Source organism: Somniosus microcephalus, chromosome 5 (assembly GCF_052327205.1).
Source record: "Somniosus microcephalus isolate GS21.2 chromosome 5, FLI_Smic_1.0, whole genome shotgun sequence".
NCBI classification, from domain to species: domain Eukaryota; kingdom Metazoa; phylum Chordata; class Chondrichthyes; order Squaliformes; family Somniosidae; genus Somniosus; species Somniosus microcephalus.
In genome coordinates this window covers 90,167,254-90,185,412 of record NC_140991.1, presented here as the reverse complement: position 1 = coordinate 90,185,412, position 18,159 = coordinate 90,167,254, and the positions used below count along the sequence as shown (strand labels likewise).

The window sequence follows — 18,159 nt, the reverse complement described above, 5'->3', positions numbered from 1 at the left end:
CCTCCTCGTCTCAGTCTTAAAAGGCCGACCCCATACCCTGAGACTATGCCCCCAGTTCTAGACTCTCCAACCATCTTCTTTTGTGTCCGATATGATTCCAGCCACTGGAAGGTTTTCCCCTTGACCACACCCCCCTCCCCAGATCTCAGATGTGCTGTATTAGGAGCTGCCTGCTGTACTTGATAGATACTTGTGTAACTATCGTTGTAACACTAAACTGCTTTCCTACATACTTTGTGCCTACAATATACAGTATAGTGATTTCTTAAATCAGAGCTGTTGTATGGATTTGTTCTGTCTTCTTCCTTAATGCAGATGTTTTAGATGGTGCAGCACTTATTTATACTTCAATAAAAGAAAATAAAAATATTGATTTAATGTATAAATACCTTGTCCATAAATTATATGGATTTCCTTTCCATTCGCCAGTACTAGTTGTGGAAAAAGATGCAGTATTTATGTAAGTTTGAATTACAGTACATATTCTTTTTATAAATTGTGAATGTGTTAGGAATGAAAACCATAGCCTTGCAATTGTTTGGAACTGGATTTTTTTTTTTTACTCAATTCTAGGTTTTTAAAAATATTATATTTTCTTTAGTTCAAGTAGTAATTTAAATGAGCTATCCTGTTTAATTCTGCCCTAAACAAATTAAAAGCAAAATTTGATTGTGACCTCACTATTTCATGTTGTCTTTACATGCATGTCATTCAGTACCTTTTGTAAAATGTTAAAATTTTAGTGTACGATGCTGTAAAATGAGCAGTCTCTCCGGCAGTGGATGCTGTGACTTGCATCATGCTGACTGCTAGGAAACCTGCTCTGACTTGCAAATCAAGGCGCGCGAGAGTGCAGAAGTAACTCCTCAATACCTGCTAGAGAAGAGGAGCTTTTTAAAAAGCTCATCAGGGTGCTTTTTTTTTAATTGTTATATAAATTTTCATCCCTCACCATTGTTTGTTTCATGTGTCATCCTCCAGTCCTTATTTGACCTGATGGATGGACAGCTCCATTTGAATGTTATGAGAAGGTATAAGTTTTCCCTGTCTAGACTTGACAAGACAGTAAATTTTCCTTATTGGGGCAAAGAAGAGAATCTGAAGTATCAGTTTACCTCGGGATTGGAACTGGTAGTTTTATCGGTAGTTTAGCGCTACAGTGCTGTAGTTTCTAGATCACCCCAGACCTGTGTTTTTAATTTTTTTTTTTTTTTTTTAAGTGCTTTTGCTTGGAGTTGAATTCTAACACTAAATGGTGGTTCTACCAATCGCATCAGGATAGCTCCTTTGTTTATAATCCAACAAAAATAATTGTTCATTTTGCAACACACATTGAAATATTGAGCAGTTTTGAGGAACTCACATGTCCACTGCCTAAAAATAGATGCATGTTATTTTGGATATATCCATGGCTGCTTTTAAAGAAATCAGGGATAATCTGTAAATTCATATGAAATATGAGAGCAAAAAGTCCATAAGGAATGCTATTGTGCATTAATTATAAGCTTTCTCATACAAATCAAGCTAATGTACCAAATGGTGGTGTGATCTATTTTTAAGCCAACTTAATGCTTTTTTGAATTCTGTTATCTAGAAGATAACAAATGGTTTATGTGGATGATCCAGCCATCCAATTGTGATTGTTGGTTGGCATTAGTTTTCCTGGCATTACTCAATTTCATTGCATAGGCTTAATAGTTTTAATTTCACTATAAATATTATTAGCTTGCATTGTCCCTCAACTTTTGGGGGGGGGGGGGGAATATAATTATGTCGCCAGACCAAATCAACATCAAATTTTTGATTTAGCATTTTTGTAGAAGAAAAAAAAAATCAAAGGACTAACTTGCAGTTGGTACTGTTGTTGGTCTTTATTAACAGATGTGCTTGAAAGATTTTCTGCTAGATGTGTTTTGGGATCTGGGTCTTTTTAATGCTTTGCTATTTTTTGAAATCAAATACATTTTTCTATAGTCCAGCAGGATGGGACAATGAAAAGAAAATAGGAATTTTGCATGAAAATTTCCAGTCTTTAAAAGCTGATGACAAATTTGAAGATGGCATTATGAAGCCTCCAGTAAGAAAGGTAATGTTTTTTCCAGATTATATTATCTGCACCAAGCCATGCTGACAACATTGGAATCCTATACCTATTATAGCTTAGCCAGATAACTATTAACAGTACCAAGAATCTGCAATATAAGAGAACCTCCTTGCAGCTCATTCTTATAACTTTGTGTGCATATATCGCAAAAGTATATTGTCATTTGAGTTAAATTGCAAATCTGTCTGATACTGGTTCACAATGATGCTGCATTGCCAATTACATGCCAGATTTTTTAATGATTTAAGGCTCCAGTTCCACGTTGCAAAAGATTGCACTTTTCTTTGCCAACTGCTTTGTCTATCCATAAAAGTGATAGCTTTTCGCTGTAGGCTTTTGCAATTCCATTTCCAAATGATCATACCCAACTTTATATAATGTCATACAACATAGTGAAGCTGAAGAGAGGGGGGAAATATTATAATTTCATTAAGATAAAAACATCTTGCAGTTATTGAATTATTGTACTTGCCACTCCAAGATGTTTTGTAATATCTTCCAGTATAAATGTCTAGATACATTATGTTGTATTGTAGGCCAGCAGCTTTGGCAATCTGTTTTTCTTGCAGTTTGTACATGAAAAGGAAATTTTATCAGAAGATGATCAAGTCTTTCTTATGAAGCAGCAGGTAAAACATTTAATATTTCCTATTGATTATATTTCAATTACTGTAGTTTCTTTATCTTTATTTAAATAACTTCCTGTGCGCATCGCGAGGAGTGTCAGTGCTGAGAATGGAACACTTTTTTCATTTCGGGCATATCAGTGTCCACGTTGTGTCGGATGTAGCAAGGTTGGAAATAAAAAATAAATCTCCCTCCAGACTGCCCCAACAAAGTGCCTCAGCCATAAACTCTGAAGAGCACCCCCTACTGTACCAGTATAACCTTTTAATTTTCTGCTTGCCAATTGAGGGCCAAATTCGCAGCATTTCTGTGCTGAGACTGTGCAGAATCATTTCATGTTGGACCTTTGTAGCCAGCAGAGAGGAATCTTTCTTGGCTGCATTTGAACCCAGGCTTTAGAGTCTATGGTTAGTTCTTTATTGTTTAAAAAATTTCTGCCTCATTGTTATAATAGTTGCCTCTGATACTGAAAAGGCCCTAGAATGAGTAAAGTGGCCTTAAATGGCTCAGACGGTATAATTTTGTTTTTAGGGTGGTTCTAAAACCTTTACAGCACATAATCACAGGTAGGATCTGCTGTATAATTAGTGGGCAGATGTTCTTGGGTATATGAATGGGTGTCATCATAATATCTTAGAACTAACTTATCAGCTGAAAGTACAAAATGACAAACTGCATTAGAGTTTACACAGCCCACCAGGCTTCTGACCAACACCTTTTCTCACCTTGTCTGATGAAGGTAACCGGGGGTTTGCATTTACCAAAAATATTTGACGTTTGCTAAACAAAACAGGATTGCCAAATTGGGACATTTTGTGGAAAGCTCAATTCAGCACAGGCTGTTTTAGGAAAATTGCTAGACCTGCCATGTTGTACAATGTAGCAAGTTTTATGCTGCATCTCAGACCACTCCTTTTAGATGAGTTCTGGTTTCTTATGTCCCAGGGTAACCCTTTATCTGTCTATCTAATTCATTTGTAGCGAGCTCAGCAATTGAGCATAAAACCCACATTGCTGTATTTCAACTCTGGTTAGATCGCAAGCCCTCGTGATTTAATCAGTGATGGTTGGAACTGCCACTCTGCTGCATTTCTGCTGATGTTACGGCCAAGTGAAAAATCTAAGTCATAATATCTACATTCTGGGGCAATCATATCAAAGTATTTTCTGAGTAAACTGGGTTTTAACCCCAAAAAGAAAGAAGCCAATACAATGATGCATTAGAGACAACATGCTTCATTTTTGTCACACATTACAGTGCACTTTCTGCATTTTGATTTTTACTGCAATAAAAAGTTGAAACTTTTGTGTAGCATCGGGTGCAATGGGAAATAATGTATTTATAAGGAATCAAGTAACATGAGAACTATAGTGAATACAGAAAAACAGGCAAAAACATTGAGGTGCCTTCCCCTCAAAGTGCTTGGAGGCCCTCCTCATAGCACAAATGAGATCAGTAATCTGCCATGTGAGAAATTGTTCAGATCTGTAACCTAACATGCTGTGTTGCAACACATTGAAGTAGCAAAATGTCGTCTCATATCTGTACCTAAAATGGAAACTTGTAGACATGTTGTGACATTCTTATGGTCTGGCTTTCAAAACCCTTATCTTTTTCAGCAGGTATAGTGCTTATCATGGGTGGGTGGACTGTGTCCCTTATGAATAGGAAATATGCATCTTGGCTTTCCAGTGAATGAGAGGCAGTAATTGGCTATTTTAGATTCCACAAACATTAAGGGCTAGAAATTCAGTATGTTAGCACCTCCCGTTAGCCTGGCGGGGGCGCTAAGGGGTTAGCGTCTGGGCGCGGCGAATGCCACGACGCCCGCGAACTTCAGTGCCGGTTTAGCACTGACACTAACTTTTAGTGCCTGGGCCTCTAGTGCCTCTTGGATCGTGACGTCATAAAGTGCGCAGCGCCCCGTTATCGCTCTGGATGGAAAATTGACTCGCACCCTGCTTTATCGCCTCGCGCCGACAATGCCAGCAAGAGGAGGCGTTGTGAACTTGGCTGGCCGCTTCGGGAGTGATAATTAAAGGGAATGCTTTTCAGCTAGCGCAACCTTTATTATTTGCACCAGTCTGGTGCCTGCACAAAGTTTTTAATGTTTCATTGGTGCAAGATGTTCAAGCCCTCCACTTTGTGAGTGTGTTTGGGGCTATAATGGCGGTCGCCTTGCAAAACAGAACTGACGACAACTAGCTTGTGCAGTATCATTGGCCCTTCCCTTTAAGCGAGGAAAGCAGCCTCTGTGAGTGCCGTTTACAATGCACTCAAAATTGTTTAGCGCTCTGCCGCTGCTGCCCCGCTCTCGGACTTTAGCTCCCTAAGAGAAGTGTTTAGCACTTGATTTAATGCTCCACTTCCCTCTTGAAGCGCTAAAACTGAATTTCGCGGAAGGCGAGAATGATTAGAGCCTGGCACTAATTTTTCAACTTTTAAAGTTTTAGCGCCCCCGAACGGGGCTATACCGAATTTCTCCCCCATAGCACTCATGACAAAAAAACTCCAATCAAAATATATTTAAACAGCAATTTATAAAGTAGAATGGCAAAAAAAGGCAAAACCTCCCATCAAATTTTGAAAATATTCATTAAACAGTTGATATAACCTCATTTACTGTGCTTTGGTTACTTAAATTCAATGTTGCAAAATCCCAATAGACATGAACATGTCTAATATCACCGACTTCAAGGCACCTGAAAAAGTACCTCACATCTCAACATAAAAGTCCTTATTTAAACAATCCTGCTGTATTCTCCTCCCGACTACTGTTGAGGTTAGCCATAGTGTCATAGAACCACAATAAATTTCAGTATTCGCCACGTACCTTTATTAGCCCTTGTACTAAATATGGTTACAGTTCAAAATTAGTTTTTTGAAATGTCAAGGCCTTTGAGATGCAGCACTATTTAAGTTTGTGATACTACTTTGTGTCTAGAATCAGAAGTACAATATTCAAATTTGCAAGCAACACCAAATTGGGGGGTATAGTTAATACCGAGGAAAACTGCAACAAAATACAAGACGACGTTAGCAAACTTAGAGTGGGCGTGTAAATATAGATAAGGAGGCCACCTACTCCTTGGAACCTAAGAGTCTAAATTGGGTAGAATGTTGAGGAGAAGCTAGATAAACACATGAGGGAGAACGGAATAGAAGGATATGTTGATGGGGTGAAATGAGGTAAGGTGGGAGGAGGCTCATGTGGAGCATAAACACCAGCCGAATAGCCTGTTTCTGTATGTAATACTGAGTAGAATTAATTTTCAAGCTATTTAATTATGGCAATGAATGTAAATGCCATGGTCCGTGAAGTTGCTTCTTTGCTGTAATATTTGGATTTCTGCTTCCATTCCTTATTCGTGAGAACATTTGAGTGACGTAAAATAGTCCTGCAGATTTCATCCCCCAAAGTATTTCTGACCTTGTTTTGGAGATTAGAGAAACACAATTTGTGAATTCCTACTGTAATCATAATGTGTATGTTTTAATTTGCAGTCTTTCCTAGCAAAACAGCCACCTCTTTCAACAGGAAGACCACTAGTAAGTATGCGTCTTGGCATTAGACACATTATTGTTTATCTTCTGACACTCATGTAATCAATACAGCTCTTCTTCCCACCCTACATCCTCCAACCACCACTAAATTACAATTTACTTGCATGCAAAGTATGAAAATGACTAATGACTCTGCTCCCTCTCCAAACAGAAGTTAGCCAAATGCTCTTTTTCTTAAGGCAATTCCCTTTCAGATATGAAGATCAAAACATTGTACATTAGTAGGGTCTTTTTTTTTGCTCTTGAACTGTAAATGCAGTTCAAAATTGTAAGCCAGATAAGGCCTGGTTTAATTTTGATTACTGAACTTGGTTGCTAAAAAAGACAAAGAAAATGTGTTTTTTCCTTGTATTTGCAAGACAGCTTCATTTTAAAGTTTGGTGCCCTCTGCTGAAAGTAGGAAATAAGATAAGAACTTGGAGACTGTACAAACAGCCACTTGTATTTCGGTAAAGGTATTAACTTTGCAAATGTTATAAATGAGTCATTCTTGTTATGTAATTAACCTGCCTGGTTTGAATTCAGGTAAGAGCTTTGTCCAATTGTTAAAAGTCAGCTTGGCTAGGGCTCTGCTGATGGCTCAGTGAATTAATCCAGTTAGTGATTGATCTGCACAGACCATGAACGTCCCTGGTTTGATTCCCATTCTGTACGGAGGTAGTTGATTTCAGCCAGGTCAATGGTAGGGGTGCTGTAACTGGTCATAGTACTCCTGGATTAGGGAGAGGAAAATTAGGGAGCATTACCAGTCCTGAACACTATCCAGTGGCTCCTATGAACATGCGTGGGTGTAAATGTCAAGTGATGACTAGATTGGGCTTCGCTGTAATGTCCTTCCCCCCCCCCTCCCCCCAATGGTTAAGAAACATACCAACAAAGCAAATGACTACTAGGTTGAGGCACCAGAGGGCAGCTGGTGCTTCTGCAACTTGACACTGCCAAGGAGTCGCCATCTTCAGGAGAGGGGAGACATTTTTAAAAGACTGCATATCCAAAAATAAAGTGTAAAATTTCATTGCAACATTTAGGTCACGGTTCTTTCATTTCTGTAGTTTGTCGTAGATCCTGATTACTCTTCTTTTTGCTCAGGATTCCTCAACAAGAGTTGCTGGAGGTTCTCCAAGAACACCAAGCCGATCTGGAAGTGCCAATGTTGTTAATGTAACACCTATTCCAGCAGGAAACAAAAAGATTGATCCCAATATGAAAGGTACTTATGAGTGCTTTTAAACCCTTTTAACACCATCCAGAATGCATAACTACTTGTTTTTAAATACAATACCTGCGAATCTATCTCATCCTCATCCGAAGTGTCATTTTTCTGGGATCCAAAAGTTGGAGTTGGATAAATATGAAGAAAAATTGGGTACCATATGTCCTGTGTGGAAATAGCTAAGGAGGAAATTGAGAGATCTAGGGATTCTAAAGCAATTGACACTCAACATCCCTAACCAATGCACAGAATCAACAAAGGAACAAAGAAATAAAAACAGAAAATGCTGGAAATACTCAGCAGGTCAGGCAGCATCTGTGGAGAGTGAAACAAAGTTAACATTTCAGGTCAATGACCCTTCGTCAGAACTGGAAAAAGCTGGACATCGAGCGGGTTTTTAAGCAAGGGCAGGGAAAGGGGGGAAGGAAGGAAAGAACAAAAGAGAAGGTCTGTGATGGGATGGAAGGCAGGAGAGATTAAGAGATGGTGGAACAAAGAACACCTCCATAGTTATAGTATCTTTCACATCCTCAGTATGTCCCAACGCATTTCACAGCCAATCTCTCAATGCATTGGTTAGAGATGTTGAGTGTTAATTGCTTTAGAACCCCTAGATCTCTCAATTTCCTCCTTAGCTATTTCCGCACAAGACATGTTAGCCAATTTTTCTTCATATTTGTCCACTTTTGAAATGCAGTTCTTGGGAAGTGGGTGACACTGGCAAAGCTATATTTATGTCTGTCCCGTTGCCTTATGAAGTTGGCGGTGGGCCGCCTTGAACTTGTTTAATTCCCCGCCTCCATGCTGCATTCCCTGGTCTTGCGCTGCTTCACACTCTACCACTCTGACTGCAAACTCTCCCACCTGGTCTCCTGGAAACCCCATATTGACAGGCTATTCCTTGGTCCTTGTTGCCTCCCCTCCCAGTATCGGCCTAATTTTTTGCCACAACAACAGGAAGACCATCTGGGCTACCTAGGCCCTGATATTTTCTCTCATTCGCACATGTCCCAGCAGGTCTCAGACAGCCTGCCCCCTCCCAACCCCAAGCTGCACCCACCTCCAACATGCAGGCTTTATAAAGAGAAGTAAGAGATTCAAATTAAGTAATTCTTAAAGCAGCACTTGAGGCATACAGGGAACGTACAACACATGTAGAAAGGCAAGACTTCTGGAACGACTGAGAAAAAGCTTGAGTCAGACAAAGAGGTGAAACTGTATGGAGTGTGATTGGAAGACAAACCGACAATCAGGCAAATAATTAGAGTAGGACAGCAGCAGCAACAATTGCAGGAAGAGGTGAATTTTTATTTGAGCAACATCATGACCTGAGGGGAAACTTTTTAATGCAACAAATGATTAGGATTTGGAATGCACTGCCTGATGTGGTGGATAAATTCAGTAGTTGTCTTCAAAAGGGAATTGGATAAATACTTAAAGGAGACAAAATTGCAGGGATATGGGGAAAGAGCGGGGGAATGGGACTAACAGGATTGCTCTTCAAAAGAGCTGGTGCAGACTCGATGGGCCGAATGCCGACCTTCCGTGCTGTACTATTCTATGATTCTATCATGGGAAATCAACTATTATATTTTTATAAAAATGATTTTATGGAATCTCTGGTCTATACAGAACTATGGGACAGTTCTTTTAAAGTGAATAACTAACTTCAATTTATCACTGTCTCTGTTAAACTCATGCAAAGAAACAAACAGCCAACTTGACACTTAGGTGGGCTAATTTGTGCAAATCTGAGTCGGTATAAAATTGTGATTGATTGTATAACAAAGTGCTCTAAATTAACTTAGTTTACAATTTTATTCTATTTAAAAATACACTTAAAAATAAACTAGCAATTTACCATTCCAATTTAAAGATAACCCCCTTTGTATTTTGCACATCCAGGAGCTGCAAGTGAAGGTGTTTTGGCTAATTTCTTCAACAGTCTTCTCAGCAAAAAGACTGGCTCTCCTGGAGGAGGTAGTAGTAATTTACAAGGCTCTGCAAAGAAAGGTGGTAAGCAATCGATTTTCTTTTTAAATAAAGCTTAACTGCTGGGCTTTACATATTGTAGCAATTGCAAAGTATTTTGAATCATATTTCAACTCCCGATTAACTTCGACCTGAAGCTTTTGCAATATTTTTAAAGTATTTTTCCAAATGCATTATGAAGAGATTACCATCCAAAGGGGATTGTAAGTTAGTTATATGCAATAAAAGCATGTTAATATCATGTGGGATCTTTACATTAAAGGAATAGAAAAGTTTAGGTGATTGCTATCTTTTTTGAAGTATTCCACCATTTGAGTTTTCTCTCACTACTCGGCTACAACAGTGATGTCACTGACTTGGAGGGGGGAATTTTAACCCCCAAAACGGGTGGGCTTTGGTCGGGTGGCATGTTGAAATTTTCAAACCCGAACCCAACCCGCCTCGAACCCGCCATTTCTGGTTTTACCAAGGAGCGATGGGGGCCAAGCGACTAACCCACCCCCAGGAGGCTCACTTAACTGTTTTAATGAGGGTGAGAGCCTCAGATTTTACCTCCATTTTTAAATACGCTGGCCAGCAGGGTTTCCCAGCAACTGAAGGGAGGTGAGGACTGCTGGATTCAGAGTCTGCTTGTGGGCCAGGAGGAACAGGAGTGCTTCCACCCCCCGCCACAGCATGCTAACCTGCATCCCCCTCCAAGCCATAATCTGCCACCGACCAGACTTTCCGATTCCTTCTCTTTCCCCACAACCCCCCCTGGTCTTTCAGATCTCTCAATTCTCCCTCCTCTACGCTCCCTGGCTCCGGCTTCTGATCTCCCCATAGATAGTTAACCCCTGTCATTTCCCACATTATAAATGTCCTGAAAGAGTTTTTACTCTGATTTTCCTTCAGCTGGATCATTAGCCTATCAAGTTCAAAATGAATGTTGAAATAAAATCAATGAAAAAAGACTGCTAAAGTTAGGTAATCTCGCTGGCCTCTTCTGCTGCCTAACTGTCTCCCTCTGTATAAATTCTCCTGCCCATATTAATGACCACCCCCTTGACCTTGCCATCTTCCATTGTCTCCCCCCCAGGTCTCAATCACTGGCATGGCCATCTCTTACCAGTTTCTTGTAACCCTCACTATCCACATCCCCTACCCACTAGTAACCCTCACTATCCACATCCCATGCCCCCTTACAACCCCACTTCCTTCTGTTTGAGCTTCCCCAAGTTACTTACTTACAACTGTACTTTCAACTGCCCAGCCTTTGGCCCTTCATTTACCATATTACTTCTGCAGCTGTTGATTTGATTAACCTCTGCCTTTGATGCCCTTGTCTCCAGGAAAACCTTCATTGTGTCCCATCCACGCTGTTCCCCTGGTATGGTTTCATTTTCCCTCCAAGTCCAAGGGTTGCAAACCGAAGCATATCTGGCACCCAACGGGCTTCGTCAACTATTGCCAGACATAGCGAGTTACTGTTGTATTTTCAACTTTGGCACCTAGCTTTTAGACTTGGGATGAAAGTCCCTCTGCCATCTAAGAAGGTTCTAAAGGTTTGTGTACTCAAACCCACAAAGTGCTCACCTTTGGTACAAGTTGGGAATCCAAACTTTTAGGATGGCCAGCGTGGGAAATGGAAACATTCTTAGTGACGCAGAATAGCCTGCTGCTCTAAAATAGAAGTGTCTTCTATTCCCAACATGGACATTGATCACCCCTTGATGTGAACAAATATTTAATAGTGAATTCCATATAGGGGTGGTCTGAGCTGTTAGCTGAAGCAGAACTACCAGTACAGGTTTGGTGAAGACACCAGGGAATGTGTATCCAACTAGAAAGATTATGCATGTACGTGTACTTTTGGGAATGACTAAACCACTGGATTAGAATACCATGTAACATATCTGTAATTTCACAAAATAACAGTTTTGTCAATCAGCATTCCTGCCGCGATGAAATACTTTGAGAATAAGCACAACGATATTATGAATCCAATCCTCCACTATTATTCCTTTAGAAAAATCTACAGCAATAGAAGTTGAGCAACTTTGTCGTGGTAATTCTGTATATTTTGGGGTAGGAATGTTAACAGAAAACTCAACAATTATGTACTTTAGAGCACAACTAATCGAATGAGTTCAAAATGCTCCGTGCAGTAATTTTAAACTGGATCGACAGTTGAGTTTGGAGAATTGTATTTAATTGGTTCTCTTTCCTTTAAAAACAAAAACAAGCTGTGCTGGTGATGTTTAATGATGCACGTAATGAATCCTGAACTTTTTTATACCGTGTATAAAATATGCAACTGGGAAAAATTGCAGGAAAGTCTGTTGGTTTAACTTTTCAGACAACAATGTGATTTTCCTTTTATATCCCTGCATCATTCTGTTGTCTTCCCACCATTGGCGTTAGTTGTGATATAAGCTGTTCCTCCAAGTTAAATGTAAGCACTGCCGTAAGACTGCGCAGTAATTTCTTTTACTTGGGAAGTATTCTTGGGATAATTTCTCCACAAGCATATGCCATTGGCTACTTTGAACATTGCATTGTTCAACTTGATTTTTCCTGTGGTTGCTATGGGTGTAGGTCTCATGCTAAACCAGAGTTATTTAGCTTGCAGAATGAGGAAGGATTTTTGAATGAGACAAAAATAGGCTTCAGAGGGTCAACACTTTAATCTAACTGAAAATGTGGCCTGCATTAATTCCTCTTCCTCAGCAAAAAGCAGTAAGTTTCAGCTTTCAGTTTCTAGAGCCTAATTCAGTTAACAACATAAACAAAATGCCCTTGAGGAAATACCATCACAGTCTGGCTTTCAAGAGTGCGGCATATATACTTGCAATAGTTTAATATTCAAGCTAATTTACAGGCAGTGAGTTTTCAGCCCTGCCCATCCCTACAGTGGATCAACAATGAACATATGAAAACGGACAACAGGAAAAGACCAACTAGTCCCATGTAGACATGGTGCTGCCATTGTGCACCATCAACGCACCCTCAGTTATGCAGTCTCCTGGGAGACAAAAATCCGAAGGCTGGCAAGCAACCAAAACTGGGAACAATATTCTAACACCCTATTCAGTTTTCATGTGGCCATGCAGCATTGGTTATAAATTTTCAACATTCAAGAACTATGACGCCCCCTTTCCTCTTCCATAGCCAAAAGCGAATAACCCTTCATGATATACATATGTTTGAAATTGCCACAACCAACATGCATCATGATTATCCAGATTGAAGTCATTCTGTCACACCTGGACCATTTCCCCCATGTATCTAAATGATTCAACAGTTTATATTGTCCACAGTCCTAATTCCTCCATGAATCTTTGTATCATCAGCAAACTTAAGGATTGTGTAATAAAACAGAAAATGTTGGAAATACTCAGCAGATCAGGCAGCATCTGTAGAGAGAGAAGCCGAGTTAACGTTTCAGGTCGGTGACCCTTCGTCGGATTGTGTCCCTGGTGCCTTCATCAAGTCATTGTAAAGATGGTGACGTGCAACAGTCCTACTAGCAATCCCAGGGGAACTCCACTAGTGATCTGAACCCAAGCAGAGCTGCTATCATTAATAACTACCATCTGCTTATGCAAATTCAACCAGTTTGCAATTCAGCTTACAATTTAATTGCCAGTGCCACAGGACACAACCTTACTTAACAACCTTCACTGCAGCACTTGATCAAAGCCATTTTGAAAATGAAAAGACACGATATTAACCGGGTTACCATCACCTCTTCAAAAACTTTGACCAAGTTGGTTAGACAATGTGAGAATTATTGGAAAAAAGCAAAGAAGGAATCCCCTTGTATGACATTGGTACAATTTATATTGATGAGCTAAATTCCAAAATGGTTTCCCTTCTCATTCTGCAAATTCAGTAAGTCAGAAATACTACAAGTTTACTCTGCAATCTTTGTAGGAGATTTAGTCGAACTCTGTCCTTGTATTAATGTGGGGGATGACTGTTAAGTGAGTGCCATCTCTCTGAATTGAGCCCTGTGCCCCCAAATGGACTAGCTGTGTAGAATCCTTAATAATATATATCTATGGTTTGATCTAAAGTTTAAATAAAGGTAGGAAAAGCTCTGTTACACAATCCTATATTCTCAGACACCCATAGTGCCACTTACCAATTTGGTGATGTTACAACAAACAAGAGATTGGAGCAGTATAACTAAAGATCTCCCGTTACACACACACACACGCACACTATACCATTCGATAGCCTGTTATAGGTTGCATGCCTTCAGTTCTGATACCTATGATGTGGGCATCAGTTTTGTGGCCTTATGAAAGTCTTCCTTTTCCATGGTTAAAAATACCTGGGTTAATACCAGACAAATATATTGCAAGTTTCCATTGCAAAACTTTAATGTCAAGATTTTTAGGGTGAATTGTTTAGGGAAAATGTTTTTTGAATACCAGTTCATGGTTGTTTCCCCAAAGCAGGCTTTAGGTTTCCACAACCTAACCATTAGTACATGAAAGGAAAGGACCTGCATTTATATAGACCCGTTCATGACCTCCGAAGTCCCAAAGTACTTTACAGCCAATGAATTACTTTTTGAAGTGTAATCACTGTCTTAATGTAGGGAAAAGGTGGCAGCCAATTTGCGCACAGCAACGTCCCACAAATATCAATGAGATACATGACCAGATAATCTGTTTTAGTAATGTGGCTGAGCGATAAATATTGGCCAGGACATCAGGAGAACTTCCCTGCTTCTCTTTGAATAGTGCCATAGATCCACTCGAGAGGGCAAACAGAGCCCCTGTTTAACGTCTCAGCCCAAAGACGGCGCCTCCAACAGCCAACTGTCCTAATTCAAGGATATAGGCACATTGACCACATTACTGAGATTCGTCCAGATACTACATTTTTTAAAAAATGCATAAATGTTCTTATAGGAATAATAGCTATAGCTTCATAATTTGTTGCATGACCATACTATTTGTTGTAAATAAACATATAGTAGTATCTGTCGCATACTGAACTAAATTGTTCAGTGTTGAGTATAACCGACACCTCAGATAGTTTAATGGTTAAACTTAATTTGCACGTTTTAAAATTTGGCATTGTATAGCTGGTGCACAATGCATTCTTGTTCTAACTTTCTTCTTGTTCTGTGTGTGGTGACAGTTGCTGCAAGTTGTTGGCCTCGTTAAGGTCAGTGTTTTTGCTTCAGCTTTAAGCTTTTGGAATCATGAAGATTGCACAAATTAATTTCTTCCACAGTGGCTGAGCATGCCCATTCTTTTTACCTTGTTTCTGTCTGCTTTAAGCTTTAATGCCAATTCTTGCTTGCTTTGAGCTATTGTGCACAAAGGAAACCCATTATTAATCAATCCATAGAGACTAGATGGTCCTTATCGACACGACTGGCAGAGATGTATATTGGTCAAGCATGTATAAGTTTATATATATATATATAATATATATGTGTCCAACTTATGCATGTAAAAGTTTGATCTAGCACGATGAAGAAAATAGTCCTGATTTTTTTGAAAAGTGCTCTTTAATATCTCAGCCATTAAAAGGGAATTGTATTCAACTGAGTTGCAGTATATCTATTGAATATTGTCACGGGAGATAAGTGTACATATAATTGCGTACACAGTATCTGTGTCGACTCATTACAGGAAACTTTGTGCTATCCGGCACCCACGGGACCGAGCTGCTGCCGTTGCCTAACAAGTGCCGTACTCTCCAGAGTTAATGTTGAGAGATACGGAGATTCTTATCTCCGTATTTGACAACAAACACTGTTGCTTAGCAACAGCTTCTTAACACTTGGGTGTGGCCCTAAAGCTCTGTAGCTGAAGCTGTTGCTATAGCTACAGACCTTGCACAGCTTGACTGTTCAAACAAAGCAAAAAAAACAAACAAAGAATAAAAAAACGGCTGCTGATTTTTGCCGGTGGCGCCAGATTGCCGGATAGCTCACCTCCGGATAGCACAAAGTTTCCTGTACTGTGTTTTGTTTGCTAGAACCGCTACCTGAAGCCACTGTTCAATTCATTACGTTCCTGGATCAGACCCATCATGGACTGGGTCATTGATTTACATGGATAAAATCCTCCAAAAAATCAATTAAAAACCCAGAATCATATGTAATACCAGTAAATGTCCCATAAAGTAAAAATGAAATTCGATTTAAGTAACTAAACTAGCAGCCACGATCATGAACGTTGTTACCTAGTTACCTCTTTCCAGCAGTTCTGAAGCGTAAACATAAACTAATTGGAAAACATTACTGAGAGTCTGAAATTCCTGGACCCCAAGAGTGCACAACAGCATTGCAGAGAGTGGATGGGCCCGAAGTTGGGATAGGACCCAAAGTTGGGATAGGACCCAGTTCCTTGGGGTCTCCAGACTCACCGCCCTTTTTTATGTTACAAAATTCTGCCAAAATTGGGGGCAGGTGCATCTTGCTAGTCCCTGTTCTCATCCTGTGCAGCGCACTCAAAAGAAGGATCGGGTCATCCATCAGAAATACGACCAGTTCTGTTTAACCTGCCCCAACACTAAGTATACCTGGATGACACTGTATAGATAAATGTATCCGATCTTGGTGGAGGGCGAGATTCATAACTTCAAAGTCTGTTTCTGCACGGCAGTCAATTGTAATTGATTGCCATTGGGGAAAGTAGCAACTCCGAATGTCTGTATGTTGGCCTTCGTAGCGAGAGGGTTTGAGTACAGGAACAAGGATGTCTTGCTGCAGTTGTACAGGGCCTTGGTGAGACCACATCTGGAGTAATGTGTGCAGTTTTGGTCGCCTTATCTGAGGAAGGATGTTCTTGCCATGGAAGGAGTGCAGCGAAGATTCACCAGGCTGATACCTGGGATGGCAGGAATGACGTATGAGGAGAGATTGGGTTGATTGGGCTTATACTCACTGGAGTTTAGAAGAATGAGAGGGGATCTCATCGAAACTTATAAAATTCTAACAGGACTAGACAGACTAGATGCTGGAAGGATGTTCCTGATGGTCGGGGAGACCAGAACCAGGGGTCACAGTCTAAGGATAAAGGGTAAGCCATTTAGGACAGAGATGAGGAGGAATTTCTTCACCCAGAGAGTGGTGAACCTGTGGAATTCTCTACCACAGAAGGCAATGGAGGCCAATTCATTAAATATATTCAAAAAGGAGTTGGATATATTTCTTAAGGCTAAAGGGATCAAGGGATATGGAGAGAAGGCAGGAACAGGGTACTGAATTTGGACGATCAGCCATGATCTAATTGAATGGCGGAGCAGGCTCGAGGGGCCGAATGGCCTACTCCTGCTCCTATCTTCTATGTTTCTATGTATTTTGTTCTCTCTCTTGTGCCTCCTTCAGCCAAATTGGCTGACTGCACACTGTAGCAGGAAGGTGCTACTGACCAATAACTGAACCCCTCCCAAGGGAAACGCTTCAGTAATGCCAGAAATGGGGTACTGTAGTGTTGTGGTTATGGTACTGAGCTAGCAACCCAGACATTTGAGAGCTCAAACCCTAGTATGATGAGTTGTTTCAAAAGATTTTGGTTCTACTTCTGTGCTTTCTTGACTCAAAGGAGACTGCACTATTTCTGGATTCTGCTTTGCTGCAGTTGACTTGCCCATACTGTGGGAATCACCTCTTCCTTTTGTGCCTTTCTTGTATTGATACACCATGATGATCTTGGTTGGAGTAGACCAAGATAATTTCATGGTTCTACTGGATATTCACTGCACAAACATGGGTATTTTTCATTCTTCGTATTTGCATTCCTTCACACCTCCAAAAATACTATGCTGAGAGGCAACCTATGCCAAGATCATAAAACCGCTGGAAGGATGAAGGTGGCTGATTTTTTTTTCTCCTTTCCCTCACATACAGGGGAATGTCATCAAACCACCTGTTGGAGTTCAGGATTTTTTAAAGCATTAAATGTAGAATTAATATTTCGGCATTAATTTCTGCACCAAATGCAGTATTACAATAACTGATACCACAGTTATTATAGTAATAGAATCATAAAATCAACACACAAGAGGCCATTCGTCCCATCACCCCTGTGCTGTCTCTGAATGACCTATCCACTTGGTCTCATTCTGCTGCCCTTTCCCTGTACCTTTTTTAATATTTTCTTTCTCAAATATTTATCCTCTTCCCTTTTTAAAAGCTATTATGGATTCTGTTTCCAGTGCTGTTTCTTGTAGGGCAATCCATGTCCTAACAACCCTCTGCATAAAAATAAAATTTCTCCTACCTTCTGTTGTGTTTTGGTGCGTGCGGAGGCCTTCGATCTGGAAAAAATCTACAAACTTACCTGAGGGCTCCCGAGGTGCATATACTTCCGCCCCTGGGCCTCTCCAAACTCGAAATGCGCAGGGCCCACGTATCCCAGAGGCGCATGCAGTTCGCAAGCATCCCTGGGATCACGTGGGCCATGGGGAGCCAAAAGGAGAAGGGAATCTCCCTTCATACACTTGACAGATAGACCTGTCAAATATATGAATGGAGATCACCCCAAAAACACAGTAAAACATTAAATACATTTTTTTTTAAACAATCACATTTTTAAAATGAGTTGAAATTACAATAAATTAAATATTTTAAACAAAAATTTAATTTTTTGAAAAAAATAATTTGAAGTTTTTTACGGGGCTAAAAATAAACGTACCTTTTTAAAA

The 18,159-nt window shown here is 40.1% G+C and overlaps 1 protein-coding gene across 3 annotated transcripts in view; it reads left to right on the top strand.

Annotated features, from left to right (window-relative positions):
- dync1li1 (dynein, cytoplasmic 1, light intermediate chain 1) overlaps positions 1-18,159 on the top strand; it is an 81,391-nt gene that overhangs the window by 50,785 nt on the left and 12,447 nt on the right. For 2 of the 3 annotated variants that reach the window (XM_085987982.1, XM_085987983.1), the window contains exons 7-12: positions 325-460; positions 1,975-2,086; positions 2,674-2,733; positions 6,237-6,281; positions 7,386-7,506; positions 9,415-9,525. In XM_085987982.1, coding sequence (XP_085844108.1) covers positions 325-460; positions 1,975-2,086; positions 2,674-2,733; positions 6,237-6,281; positions 7,386-7,506; positions 9,415-9,525 — 585 coding nt within the window. Of the gene's footprint in view, positions 1-324; positions 461-981; positions 1,032-1,974; positions 2,087-2,673; positions 2,734-6,236; positions 6,282-7,385; positions 7,507-9,414; positions 9,526-18,159 lie in introns of all 3 variants that reach the window. The other variant, XM_085987984.1, reaches the window with a different exon arrangement.